This window comes from Lepisosteus oculatus, chromosome 12 (assembly GCF_040954835.1).
Source record: "Lepisosteus oculatus isolate fLepOcu1 chromosome 12, fLepOcu1.hap2, whole genome shotgun sequence".
NCBI lineage: Eukaryota > Metazoa > Chordata > Actinopteri > Semionotiformes > Lepisosteidae > Lepisosteus > Lepisosteus oculatus.
This window is the reverse complement of record NC_090707.1, coordinates 24,558,491-24,573,993: the sequence shown is the minus strand read 5'-3', so window position 1 is coordinate 24,573,993 and position 15,503 is coordinate 24,558,491. Positions and strand designations below refer to the sequence as shown.

At 37.1% G+C, this 15,503-nt stretch overlaps 1 protein-coding gene across 4 annotated transcripts in view; it reads right to left on the bottom strand.

Moving 5' to 3' along the window:
- The window catches only part of igf2bp2a (insulin-like growth factor 2 mRNA binding protein 2a), a 101,617-nt gene that overhangs the window by 30,978 nt on the left and 55,136 nt on the right, over positions 1-15,503 (bottom strand). For all 4 annotated transcript variants that reach the window (XM_015359156.2, XM_015359155.2, XM_006636646.3 and 1 more), the window contains exon 3: positions 745-793. In XM_015359156.2, coding sequence (XP_015214642.1) covers positions 745-793 — 49 coding nt within the window. The remainder of the gene's footprint in view (positions 1-744; positions 794-15,503) is intronic.

Sequence of the window (15,503 nt, the reverse complement as noted above, 5' to 3'; positions counted from 1 at the left end):
TTCTTTAAAACTCTAAAAGTGGTATCCCATAGACAGCACCCTCAAGAATGCTCTCATTTTGCACTGTATAGATGCTGACAGATATATAAACTGTATAGAGCATATAAATCAATCAATGAAAAACTTCACTTATTAAAAATAAACAGTTGTAGCAAATGTAATGATATTAAACAAAGTATATTTTTTTACACTTACTCGCTCTTAAAAAAATACACATAAAGGGTCTAAATGATAAAAGTGACAGATCAAATACTGCTAGAAAAAACTGTTAAAATGCTGCACTATAGTTACTTTCCTAAGGTTTTAAGAGCAATCATTTGCATGAAGTGTTGCACATTCAAAAGAGCTAATATGATATTTTTAAAGCTTTTCAGGCCCAAAAACTAAAACATGACACTAATAAGAAGGTGCATAAATGGTAACAAGAATTCAGCCAGATTGGATAAAGGAATGGCAACTTTGGCATTGAAACTGCTTAAGAAACCATACAGTGTCTCGCAGAGGAGTCTGCTCAACATATGTTTTCCTTTTAAAAAATGAACAATAATATTTGGCAAGAAAATGTTAGACAAACAGATATTGACAACAGCAATCTCAAATGTAATATTTTCAAGCAGTAGCTCTATGAAGAAAAAAACAATTTTGAAATTGCACTGACCAAGGTTGTGCTTATTTTTCTATATCTATGCAAGATAAAGGGAGTAAAAACAAATTAATATAAAGTAACAAAACTGAAGAACTGACCTCCCACTGAAGGTGTGGGGGAATGTTCCGGATTTGAATCTTCCGACTCCTGAAAAGACAAAAGATAAACAGTTCAATAAAGCAAAATTGCAGCTCATATGTTTATAGCTCATATGTTTACAGTCATGAACACACCAAGGTCTACAGTCTCAAAACATTAAAACCTTCCTGGATATAGATTTCATTTATAATTTACTTTTCATAAAAGATTAAGAAAGGTGTCCTGCTTCTTTAAAATGACAGTTACATTAATGAAAAGAGTAAAATTAAACCTTAATGAAACACAAAGCCTGTAATAACTAAAACATATCTATTTCCTGAAGCTTTACATTCACCAAATTCAAAATCAAGCTATAAATTGAAAGCATCAGTGAAAGGCAAGCACTCCAACGGTATTTATATTTTTGAAATTTAAATTTGGGGTTTGCTCAGGCATAGTATTTCAAAACAGTCTAATTCACGAAAATGCTGATAGCAGTTACAGCGAAAAATATAAGTTGTGGTTTTCAAGAATAAACCTGGAAATGAAGACATAGCTGTGATTGAAATCAGCAGAGTTTTGAAAACTTATTGCAGAGCACTGCTTCACAGTATATCTGTGGTGCAATTACAGTCCGCTGTGTCCTAGACTGCCTTGCCATTTTTCTGTCAAAGTTCCCACTAGGTGGACACATTGAAAACTTAACTGCCAAGCTGAAGCAGAGATCGCACACAGAATTTCAGGGGGATCGCAACTGGACTACTTCTACAATCAAAACTCGCCAGTGCTTAGAAGGATCCTCAGCACTAGCAGGGGTATTGCTGCAGTGGGTGAGCAGACACCGTTTGAAAACACAAAACCAAATTTGGGTGAGAATTTTAACAAGATAATGTTTAGCAGAAAAATAATCTATGTAATGAGGCAGGACTTAGTGTCTTAGCTTAATCTGTTGTTCGTTATGTTCTACAAACTCTGAATAGAAATTAGAATTTAATCAAAGAATTTGCACCAAGGGACTGCTTACATATCATACACAAAGAAAAAACATCTATCTATCTGGGAGGACTTTCACTAATTAGGCTTTCTGACCGGATCCGCTCATGTGTTGTGTCTTCGGTAAAAGGATATAGAAGGTAGTGTACAAAATACTCTGATATTTTAGACTGCTTCTTTTCTAATTAAATGTTAATGTTTTTAATTTTAATTACATTGTATGATTCACTAACACTGTTAAGCTATTCATAATCCTTGTGAAGCCCTTTAGGAAAGCTACAGTTCTGTCAAAAGTGTCTAAGAAGTGCAGATTAAAATGTGTTCTGTTTTCTCAAAAAGAATGAGTGTTAGCCGCAGCTTAGTCAGCAGCAACACTGCTCAAATCCAATAGGACATTTACAATGCTCTAAAACCAAATCAACGGAAACCAAGTAACTGCTTGTGATGCCATTATTATTGTGGAAGCTGGGTTCCATAGAGGGCTGTATAAAAGGGATCAATACAGACCATAGATAGGTTCTCCATTTGAAATGCTGTTCATTTAATAATTCCTATTTTGGAAGGTTCTAATGGGGACAACAGAGTGTCTTGAACAAAATGCAACAATGGATTAGAAATTCACATACAACTATAGCTGAACTTCTAAATTCTTCAGAGACGATTGTCAAGACCGGTCTCAGAAGTAGTTTTATGCCTTGAGTTTAACACCTTTAATAAACTTTTTTCGGCACCGCAGCTTTCTTGTTGTTCTTCAATACCACTAGGATGTGAAAGACAGCAAATAGGAATTTCCTGCCAGCTATGACTAAATTGCTGAATAGCAGCACAACGTGAATGAGCTTTTATAATTGCACTTTAAATTAAAAAACAGAAAGTCATAGAGAAGGCGTAGTCTTGGAGAACTGGGATTGTTACATTCCACCCATTCTCTGGTGAATTGCTGGCTCACAGGGGAAAAGGAGTGTGGAAAAAGGAAGCCTACTGCTCTTTCCTATCCTTTTTATGCCTATTAACCTTTTCCTGAAACAGGGGGAATTCCTGTGTATACCGACTTCATCTGTGTCTTGCAGATCCCAATCAAAAAACGCAAAAAAATCTTCCATCTAAACGTGGATACAATTTGCTACATTTGCGTGTTGCCATATTATGTATTCTGTTTTGCACCAAAGCACCGAAAGCCTAAAAATAAATACATTCATAAATGGCTTCTCATTCAAAGCAGTTAAAGGTCTTCATTATTATATTTTCAAAACCTCTTTGCTGCTCTGAAACACACCTTGCTTTTTAGCTATGGCTACATCAGGACTTAAAAGTAATTTAAGATTTTCCAGGTAATTCTACTGGCACAACAAACTAAATGAAATTCAATGCAAAATGCTAAATGAAGCTGAAAAAATGCACTTCAAACAATTTTATCTGGATATTTTATACATGTTGTAGGTGAACTGGTAGCACAGTTTTATATATTGTAATGGTTGCTAACAAAATTACAGACGGTGACGTAGCCGGAAAAGCAGATCATGATGACTGCAGCATTCATATTCAGCAAGACAGATAAATAAAGGCACTAGGCATATCCATGTCTGGATGGAAAACTAGAGAGTTTACACACTCCTGGCTCCAGTCACAAAAGGTCTTGTGAAGTAAGGCTTGCAAGAACTCCAGTTTGTCTTGAAATGCACTGGTACATTCAGGCAAGTGAAGGGCAAAAAAATACACAAGGTAAGCCGCAGCCGGTTGATACCTAAATTATCCTCGGCAACATAATTCTACCACAGAAACTGGACGGAGGAGGGACTGTTTAGAGAGGAATTCTATCCCTGCTGAACACCTACAGCGCTGCTCGTGAGTAAGTGTAGGGCTGGAGCCGAACACAGTGTGCCAATGGTATAACAAGTGGACTTCCCCTTCATCCCACTGCTGTTGCTTACAGCTCTGTGGCTGGGACTCAAGCCCACGGAAAATGTGACTGCACTGACTCGCTGCTTCTAGTGAGCTCTTCATTTTCTTCATGCCTGTGGTGACTGCTTGGATTGCCTGTCACTGGCCCCTATCCTGGGCCTGACAGCCTGCCAGGGTGACTCTCGCATTATTGGTGATTTATGCGTCTGTTCCTCAAATTCAATTTGAGAAGCCTTCTTTCTTCTTTGTATCTTTATATATATATCATTCAGTTTCATCGACCGTGGTGGGCGACCAAAAGCCCTCTATGTTTTTTCACTGTGCTTCACATTTATTTGCAAGTAAGGGCGATACCAAGAAAAAGAATTTGGTTTAAAATGCTGATTGAATTAAATGGTTACCTAATGTTTGTTGAATGTAACCGAACTGTCTGCTGCGGGTTTACAAATTACTGCCAAATAAAAAAAATAACGATTTCTGCCTTTGAATATCAGAGGGTGGCCGTATTCATATGAAAAGCTAATATTTACTGCACACAACTGCAGTGCTTAAGGTATTGAACTATTTGAGGATACACACTTGCATACTAATGTGCAAATGCACATATATTTGCCAAAAATCATTTTAACCCTCCACACTCCTGTTTAAAGTGTGTTTAGATTCAGCTATTTTATGTTTACTAGAAAGCGTCTTATACTACTCATGAAAGATTTTCAATTTCAGGTGAAGCTTCTTCTTAAATTCCAGTGTATAAATACACTAGTCATGTGAATTTAGCAAGAGGTGATATATATTTGTTATTTATTCCTAAACTGTGCAGCTTCCGTCATGCTTATGTTTACTTGGTTATGTGAGAAGCTGAAATGTTTCACCCAAACCACCACAAATCTACTCAACTAAACAAATCACAAATTATTCATTTTCTTGTGTGTATGTGTTAATACAATTAAACACCCAACAAAAGACAAGTTTTTCAATTATCTGTAGAGTTCCCTTCAGAATTCTGCAGTCTCAGGGATCATGAGACAACCATGATCAGTAAGGAAGAACAGCCTGAGAATTCTTAACTTCTTTTTTACAGTAAAGTTGGTCCAGTACAAAATTGGACCAACTTTACCAAGGTTTTGCAATATCCTGAAGCAGATGGCATAAGATCCAAGATTTATCGGTTCACTCATGCAGTAGCTACAGCCATTCATTCCCTTTAGTGCTTTTATTTTGAAACTTACATTTTTTAAGCCTATAATGGCAAAGAGCTTTTTTTGTAAAGACAAGAAAATTCATACACAGTTGTAAGGATAAAGTCTTCCTTAAACAAATTCAGCAGTCGGTACTAAACAGATTTATTACATGTGCACATGGGAAAGGAATATACTGTAGCAATTCAAAATTCTTAAGACAGCATTCAGGTTTTAATACAACGGACTGTTTTTGTAAGGAACAGACCATACTTTTGCCATGCTTATTCATTATATCTCCTAAACAGTACAAGATCACAATAAAAACAGGAGACATTTCTTCTTATAATTGTATTTCTGATAATTAAAAAAATAAACAATGGAACAACCTAAATAATTATTCTACATCAATGTCTCTCCATCAAAATTTTAGCAATCACAAAAAAAGTCTGATAAAGTGATATATATGCAGAAACTGTCTAGATCAATTATACATGTACAGTATTTTCAACAGTGTTAAAATGCTTTGTTATTAGAAGCAGGCTTCAGGTGTGCATAATTTCAGAAATCCTCCTTTGACGGTTTTTACTGGACAGTCAGGATGTCGCAGGTGCTGTACCACTTGCATGTCCATTATGTGCTAACATGCTTCAGACAAGTGACAGGCTGCCCTCCAGCACTGCGCATTCTCACTAGACATCTCCATGTGCTGACTTGGAGTATCACACTTACTGTAGGCTTACAACTATGGCCTAGAAACAGGGCCTAATTTGACTTAAATGAGAACATATGTGACCAGGTTTTGATGTTCTGCTGGAGCCAGTTGAGAGGGATGCCATTAGGACATGTTATTAATTGTTTACAGAAATTAATTTGCCGGGTGCATAGCCAGCATATTTGAGTCATGTCTGCTATCCCCACAAGGGATGCACCAGGAGATCTGCCAGGCCGCTACTCTAACAGCTGGGACTGTTTCCCTCCAGGCAGCCAGCTCTTGCCCTGGGCCTGGCCTTGGGCTGCACAAGTCCCCCTGCCCAGAAGCTTCCAGAAGCTGGCAGGCCAGTACTACAGTAGCCACAGTGACAAAATCTTTGGAGAGGGTTGCTAGCACTTCAACAGAATTCACTCACTCCAAGCCCCCTACCATTTAGACTCTACACCTTCACTTTAACTACATAATATCCAATCACGACTGTTATGTATTTTTATCCATTTTCTTTTGTTTACATTTACTAATGGGCAGCATGGTGGCACAGAGGCCCTGGGTCCAATTCTGGTCATGGGATGCTAGCTGCACGGAGTTTGCATGGTTTTGACGTGTTCACGTGGGTTTTTGACGGGTACTCCGGTTTCCTCCCACAGTCCAAAGATATACTGTCAAAACCTGGGAAAAACTGGCCCCATGTCAGTGTGCCCTGCGATTGAAGTATCCCATCCCAAGTACCCCATGTCCTGGGTGCATCCTGTCTTTTGCCACTTGTTTGCCATGATATGCCCCAGTTTCACCGTGACCCTGTATTGGATAAAGCGTTTAGAAAATTGATGGATGGACCTTTACTAAAGGCAGGGAATAACTGTAAATCCACAGATTATTTGTCTGGGCTTCAACATATGATTTCTCAAAAAATTTCAGCACAGAACCTGTTTTTGTTCATAATGGAAGCACCTGAAGACTGGATAGTACAATGGATGAAGCTAACAAAAAAAGCAGAAAATAGCAAAAAAAAGGACAATAAAGCAAGACGAGAACAAAAAGGACAAAGAGAAAAGGGCAGGGGAAGACAGAATTTCATTTTTAAATAAAATCCCAAACCTGCTAAAATCATACATTTAAAAATACATATTATTTTTATTTATACAGTGTTATTCCCCACCCCTCTCTGCCACCACCTCAAAAATTAGGAACAGATGAAGAAAATAAGACTCCTCTCCTCTTTAAAAATAACATTGTACAGTTGCATAATGCCAGAGAGAAAACAGATGAATGTTGTTGCATAATATACTCCCTACACTGTGAAAAAAGGACTGCTTTGTAGAGCCATTAAGACTCAGAAACAGCAGGTGAACAGCAAAATAAAAAGGGTGAGAGATTTCCACTCACATTTTCCTGTTAGATGGGGTTGTGAATTTTTATAAAATCCTGCTGACCGATACCAGCCACAACTGATTTAGAATAAGTTTACAGAAAACACTAGTATTGCGGCAATCCTTGCTTTTTACATGTTAGTACATTATCACTCATCAACTTGTTCTGATTTATATCAACGTTTTGCATTTTTGCATGAAAAGAATTCTAAAGAATGCCAACCTATTTTTTGTATGGTCACTAATTGGTTCCATTGAATTATTACAAAATAGAAAAAATCTATGAAAAAACACTTCACGGAAGAATTAAAGCACTCTGCTTAAATAACACCTGGCAGGCTTAACAGAAACATGATTAGTAATCTTTTAGTAGTCTTTTAGGTTAGGTTAAAAAGCATTTAGACTTTCTCCATGTGTAGGCCTATCCTCAAACACTAGCAGAGTTGCTCAAATTTTGAACATCCCACCCCCCACCCACATATGTGCAGTCCATCTATGCAGCCCATACTTGAATCTGAATATCAGGAGACAGTAATGAGGTACCATGCCTCATGGCAAGCAGGGGTCAATGAAGGATAATGTAACCAATCAAACTCTCCTGCATGTCCTTCAGAGGAAGGAGGAAACTGGAGCACTTTGAAGAACACCAACATGGTTATAGGGAGACCATGTAAATTCCACATAGACACGTGCTCAAGGTGCTGAGGGCAGCAGGGCTATGCACCTTGGCAATGTGATTGTTCACGTCCCCTTACTGTTGGAGACCCAGATTCTAAGTAGTTCAGAAAAACTAGTCAATCATTTAAAAATGACAGTTATGTCAGATAAACAAACTACTCACAGGCTTGTCTCTGATTAACAATTCACCCTACTTTTCAGTTCAGCCATCTGAAAAGCATCATCATTTTCCGCTTCATAATGATACACTTAAACTAACAATCATGCCAGATCAATGAAGCAAAGATGTAATGATTCCCAAGAACAGGTCTGTTTAGAACAAGTATATCATTTTTTATGTTTGGCATCGTTTTGAAATGTTTATTATCGCATTATTCCATTTCATTCCAAAAGCATTTTTGTCGAGTGTCCTATCTGCACTTCATATTCAACCTGCAGTGCAGTCTTCTTCTTCACACCTGCAAATACTTGCAGAGCAATCTCAAATCCATGATTGCTCGGGAACAATATGGTGGGCTGTGAAGCCCCTATTATTTGAGTTCCCTGATGGAACACATGCACTGGAAAACACAAACCCCACTGTCTTAGCTGATTGATTGTCTTAGCCACTGATTGGAATATATGTATTTTGTATATCTTTAATTAGAGCTTTGCTGCAAAGTAGCACTTTGGTGGCACCAGAATGCCAGATTAAGAGGTACTTAAATCTGGAAAATTACAGGAGTGAAACCAAGACAAACATTTCCATGACCTACAAGGGATGCAGGAATTCTCCCCAACAGACAGGCTGCTACTCAAGCCCATTAAAATCCACAGCACGCGCCCACAGGCCCTAAATGGGGTGTGCTTATGAGAGGGGCTGAACTGGCTAACGCCCATTGCTGTAGGATCTCAGAACCATGATCAGAACCCCAGTGACCACAAACACCATCTAAGGGGAACAGCTCATAAATACCTAAAGATACAGGGAAACAAACTTCACAGAAGCTGCCCTTAGAAAACTGGAGATCCAGTTGAAATGTTTATGCTTGTTTACTGCATAACCAAGCAAATTTGCGGCTAAATCATGCCTGCATATTCACACAGTCTGTGTTACACAGCAGATGATGCCTTTTGGATTAAGAAAATGAGCATTCTTTTAGTACAGAAGTATACATTTCAGCCTCAACAGGATATACGAGTTACAGGAGTATACATATAATACATATTTATATATTAATACTTGTTAAAAAAGAGTGTGTAACATAAGTTAGTTAAATTCTGTCAATAAAATTGTAAAGTTTAAACTTCTTTCAGTCTTGATTAAAAACTGCAGTCTTCACAACAAAAGTGAGTCAGATGTGTTTACCGAAGTGAGGAAGCACAACACAAAGAATTTGGGCGGAAAAGTTATTAAATTAAATAACAGAGAGCCTGAATGAAGGCTTACATAACTATGCGAAAATATGATTTTTTTTATCTGTCACTAGGTTAAAGTAATTAAGATTTTTCTTCTGAGCATTTCTAGTGATTAGAGAGATGTAAGTTGATTTTTAAGGTATCAATGTTTTTTGCCAAGTGAGGTTTTTAAGCTTTCCATTTAAACTAGGTTACATGTTACAGCTGTCATTTTTATTTCAGCTTCAATTTCGAATTTCAATTTTTTTCTGGGGGATTGACTTTCCTTTTTCCTTTAAATCTTTATTTGAGCTCAGTGTTTTTGAAAAGAATATAATTCTTTTCTCTCTTTCAAAATGCAAGACATAAACATATGTAAATTGTTCAAATAGAATAGTCATGCAAAAATGATTAATAAGGCACTCATCAAATCTCACACTGGGAAATAACAACTAAGTAATAAATCCAGAATTAGCATGTATGAACAGTAAATGGTATTCTTAGATTTATAACAGAATCCTGTGAACTTTCAAAATCTATAATGTCTACCCTCCATACCAGCGACTTTACTACTGCATATCAGTTTGTATTAAGGGTAGGTATATTAAGTTACTGCACTTTAAAAATGAATGTCTCTAAAATAATAATGAAACTGTTTTAAAGGAAGTATGAGTCATGGCTCAAAGTAACCTCTATCACAAGGGCTAGGTTGCCGTGCTGATTGCAATGCTGACCTGTAAACAAGTACGAAGCACTTTAAAAACACACACATACAGGAAACCCAAGTCGAGCTTTTCAAGCAGGCGGACATTTATGAATGATGACTCACTGGACAGATCGATGTGAAACAACAACAGCCTTGCTATGACTCAAGCACTGGTGAGGAGGCCACCTTTAACAATACTCGATACCCATGTCCGGATTCAGTTACTAAATAAAGTCGCTAAGATCCCGAGGTAACTTGAGGAAAGGCCAAGAATCTTGCAGGACTTAAGTCCTTGGCAGCCAGAAAAGAGACAATGTGTGAGTGAGGAAGGAATGCACAGAAGAAATCAGCCACTGCCAACTTTTAAAAGTTAATGGAGGGGTTTTCCGAATAACTGAAAGACAAATAATACACACCATGTGCAGCAACAGTTTAGATACTGTATATCAGGTTTGTGTGATACAGTGCTGATAAAAACTGAAGACAAAATTCAGGTATATACCTAATATCATTTTTGAAAAGATCTCTAAGTGTACTTTGTGTGATAGGAGCCCTTAACAAATGCTCACCTAAACTTTACAGGACTCCTAAATAGTCTTACATGATTTGTTTCACAAAACATTACATGACTCAAATCCTGAATACCTGCACTAATCTGTAAGGATTTTGGCATCAAAACTTGGCTTTTGCATATTATGTGTTTTATAATGTTTCTTTATTAGCCCTATACAACTTCTTGCATTAGGAATTCATCTTTTTGCATACCCCAGCTTTTCTCCATGGAGACACAGACACACAGACAGGGAGAGAAGCTTGGGGTCAGAGCGCAGGGTCTGCCCTTGTACAGCATCCCTAGAGCAGTTAGGGTTAAGGGCCTTGCTCAGGGGCCCAACAGAGTAGGATTCCTCTGCCGGCCGCAGGATTTGAACTGGAAACCTTCCAGTGACAGGCACAGATCCTTAGCCACAGAGCCACCGCTTATTTCTCCTCAGCAAACAATAAAAAGCATATATTAAAAAGAGAAACAATTAAGTAATTAGTATTAATATCATTTTAACTGAAGTTTGAAGTTATAATGACCCCATTCTCTCCCCACCTATACTGTCTTGAAAAGGAAAAGGTGAACCATTGTGATGTGTGATAATATGTTGTAGTTACAAAGGTTATGTTAGAAAGATCAAAAATAGGTTACTTATCAAGTAAGTTAGAGCAGATATCCAGCTTATAAATTTTGTACCTTTTATATGACCTTTTATTTATGCACTCAGAAAACACATCTTAAGAAAATGAAAGTGACAAGCCACACTATGATCTAAAATATTCTGTTTGTTTGAATACAACAGATCTCAAAAAATTCTCAAGATATTCATTTATAAAAGAACTGAAGCCCAATAGAAAAATAAGAGCTGTCTGTTATAAACTATCTGGATAGGGTTTAAACATTTTTATGTACAAACAATACAATTAAATCATTCTCATATTATAGCATTAGACAAAACTCATAAAAGGACAAGGCACTGCAGCAATTAATACATAATTAAAACTCTCCTAAATATACAAAATACAGAAATGTGATATAGGTGTAAATTAAGCCAAGGGAGATAAATGTACATACAGTATGTATGAATCACAAGAGGCAAATGCAAAATGTATAGTTATCAACACTTAAAAAACGAATTGCAAAGAAAGATAAAAAGGGCAATACATTTTTTTGTTAAATGTAAAATTCAAAACAGTGTTTTCTATGCACCTATTTTTCATGAAAACGAGTCAAATATCCCATTAATGGGATAGTAGAGGAGTTTGCTTCTCTCTGTATCATCCGAAGCAGAGGGAAATTTAACTTGGGAGACTTCAAGACAGTCTTCTCTAAAAAAAATTAATTATGTTACTGTAACAGGAGGGAATAACCACATTTTCTGTCATCCTATGTGATTGCTAAAATTTGATTTTAAGGTCGTGCCTCACACATACGTTAGAAGATGCTTTAAACCAAACACAGTTTTGCACAATTAGGATACTGGCCACTTTTTTCCTTCTTTTGCAAGTTAGACTTTGACGTGTTGCCGCTGGAGGAGCGTCACCCTGGTGCTACAGCTTGACAGAAGGTGAATTCACTCGTGAATTCCAGGAAATCACTCTCTTGTGTACACACACTTGTACTTGGGAACCCCGCAGAAACAAAGAAACAAAAACATAAAACTGTCTCTCTAACTTGGTAGACATCTTTGGTTTGGTGTAAATAAAGAACTATGGAAAATAAAACAAAATAAGTGGGCCCAGTAATTTTTATATAATACTGTGACTGTCCATCAAGTCTACATTTATTTTATAAAAGATGTTTTACATTTAGTCAGGGGAAAGTTTGTATTGTTTTCTAAAGTATTATTTTCAGGTCATATGAAAGTTTTGGAGACTGTGTTAAAAACTGTATGTCCATTAATGAATTTCACACACCACTGAAATAATCTCTTCCACACCCGATTGTGAGTTTGATCCAGATGAAATATAGCATCACTGAATTTGTCCGAACAGGAATATAAGAACCATTCAGAAACAAACAGAGATTTCTGTTGTTTTTTTTAATTTATAATTCATCAGGATTTAAAGTGTTGTAGATAAATATAAATCCAGCAGGGAACTACTAAGTAGTCCCTCCATTAAAAAAGAATAGGGCAGATCCAGGAGTAGAAGTGAAGACCCCAATTTATTATTGGAGTTTTTAAGTTCTAGTAACTTAAAACGCTGCTATTGCATCCTTGAGCAAGATGGTTTATCCTGATTACTGGACTCAGTTACGCTGTATGAATGGGTACATCTAGGCTGTACATCTAGGTTGTAAGATAGCCGCTAATGGATCCAAGGGTCTCGTCCAGATGTTTATTATAGGAAGCCAGAATATTGAATTTAACAACTTGGCTAGGTAGCTTGTTCCATACTCCAACAACCATTGTGAATAGAAGTGCCTCCTGTTCTTGAACTTACATGAGCTTCCAAGTCATATCCACTGGTATCTTGCCTTTCACTGTTAACTGCGAAGAGGTCCGCCAGGAAGACTTTGACAGTGCCTTCGAGGATTTTCAAAACTCGGACTAAATGACCAAGACAACCCATAACCTGGATTCAAACAGTTGTTGCTGGAGCCACACTGCAGAGCAGTAACCGGCATACAAGCACGGTGAACTACCCTGAAGGTCCTGGTGTGCCATTCAGATGGTGCTATCCGCACTTAGAAATCCAGGTGGTGCTCCTTCCATTTCTTGCCACTGCTTGAGACATCGCCATCACGGCTGTTTGAAATGCTCACCTCCGCTTAGGCAAACAAGCTTTACTGAGTCAGTGACTCCAGCTTCCAGACCAAGCTTAATTTCTCTGGAATTCGTTTCATAAACTAGTCAGAGTCAAAACTGGTTGTTGTTTTTTTAAAGACATTGTCATAATGTGCTATACTGATCTATATTAACTTGTATAGATAGGGCTTACTGTCACAGAGGTAGGAAAGGGGTATAGAAGACAACACTGACCAAAATGTTAAAGATGAATTCCCTGCTTCACTATTTATATTCCCTATTTAAATTAAAATTAAGCAGGAAGCATTTAATCAACCACATTCATATTTGGCCAGGTATTATTTTCCTGATCTTACATTGTTTAGACCTTCAATACCTGTTAACTCTCACTGGGTCTGTATGATTTGCCATCAGACTGTAAAGCTCATCCTAAAAGCATATATAACAGCAATTTCAACAAAAGTGATTCTAATCAACTCCAGCAACATCTCATACTTATGTTCTTTCTAACCACATATCATACAAGCCTTCAATCTAGCACTACAGCGAAAAAGTATTTCTTCCTCCATGGTGGATTCCCTCCACTTGCAAAAGAGAAACAAATTACTGATACTACAAAACCACTTTTTGACTGAAGGGATTTTCAGAGTCTCTAAATGAACAGGCCGAGGTAGTTCTCAGCAGTTTTGTATCAAAGCCAGAATATATTCCTTACACTAAAGTGTTTCAGATTACACCCCAGAGTGAGAGGCTTTTATAAAGAGGGACTCTGGGGACATGTTTTCAAAGTACAGCAACTTATGTTGTGCAACTCTTCATTAAATGGTACTGTGTAGTAAATGACAGGAAGGGAAATTACAAAGAAGTGAAGAAGCTTGAATCTTAGCTGTATGTTACTTTTAAGCACCACAGTGGCTTTGACAATCTCTTTTGAGAGTTTCTTTTTTGTCTGAAGAATCCTCTGAAAGTAATACTGTGTGAGAAACATTCTTGAAGAAGTCTCTTCAGACATCAAATAATTAGAATAAACTTTGTATATTACAGTACAGCATCCTTAAATGCATATAATGCAACCATAAACCCTTGCTTCTCCAGGCATTGTTGTGACATAATCATTGCTCATATTAATATAGTAATGTGTATATTATACAGCTTCTGAAGGCAACAGAAATTCCAAATACATGGAAAGGTTAAACATCAATTGTTTGAAAAGGCCCATTGTTAACACAAAAACTGTAATGAAATCTAACGCACATCACAGCAACACAGACCTTTGACTGAAACAAATAATAATAATTCCTTACACTTAGTGTATATATGTCTTTTCTTGACATTTCACTCAAAGTGCTTTAGAGGTAATAGGGACTCCCCTCCACCACCACCAATGGGAAGCCCCCACCTGGATGATGCGATAGCAGTCACTCACCATACATCAGCTATCAGTGGAGAGGAGAACAGGATTCATATGGGTATTATTAGGGGGCCATGATTGGTAAAGGCTAGGGAAGAAATCTCACCAGGACACTGGGGTAACACGCCTACTCTTTTTGAGAAACGCCCAGGACTCCAGTTTTAAATCTCATCCGAAGGATATTTTTTACAGTTTAGTGTCCCAATCAGTATACTGGTGCATTAGTACCCACACAGACCGCAGGGTAAGTGCCCCCTACTGGCCCCACTAACACCTCTTCCAGCAGCAACCTTGGTACTGACCAGGCTCACACCTGCTGAGCTTCAGTAGGTTTCACTTATGAGATGCAGGGTGATATAGCTACTGGTTATATTTTAACTGTACTCCATCAAATCCCACTGTAATATGAAATGCAGGGCAAAATAAATTATTAATCATTCAATAAATATGAAAATATCAAGCCTTAGGAGCAATTTTAACACAATCCAGAAAAAACATTAGTTTATCCCATCCAGAGGATTTATAAATGTAAGATCCGGTGAAGATGTCTTTAACCCTCATTCTAACAAAGGTAAATAAAACCTGCTTTGTAACAAGAGAGCTCTTTTATCAATGTTATCCATAAAATGAATTGTCATAGTTTCTTTTATTTTATTTGAAACATCAATAAAATCTTGTTGAGTATAATAAACTTTTTCAAACTTTCTTTGTACGACAAAAACTGTAAAAAAGCTAATTAAATTTGTCAGAGCAACCCAACGTCTCTATGTATACTGGACTATGAAGGCAATATTTACTTAGGCTTGACACAAAAGTTATCCCTACTGTCTTTCTGCAATGTGTAAAGTGATTATCATCTTACTATAATATAAAAACATTTTTTCAACCAGTATCTTTATAGTTCTATATATAACTTTTAATAAAAATAAGTTGTGTATTCTTATTTGGATTTTAACCAACACCAAATTTAAAATAAGTTGTTTAGAGATACTCTTCAAAACGACTGCAAAACCAAGCAAACAAATTATATTTCAGTAGTAGGATTAGATCCTAAAAAATGTGAGAGAAGACAAATATGTAGGAATTATTTGTCTCACTAGCTAAGGAAATGCCAGCCTATCCATGGCTGGATAAGCTACCCAAGCCACCCAAAATGTCC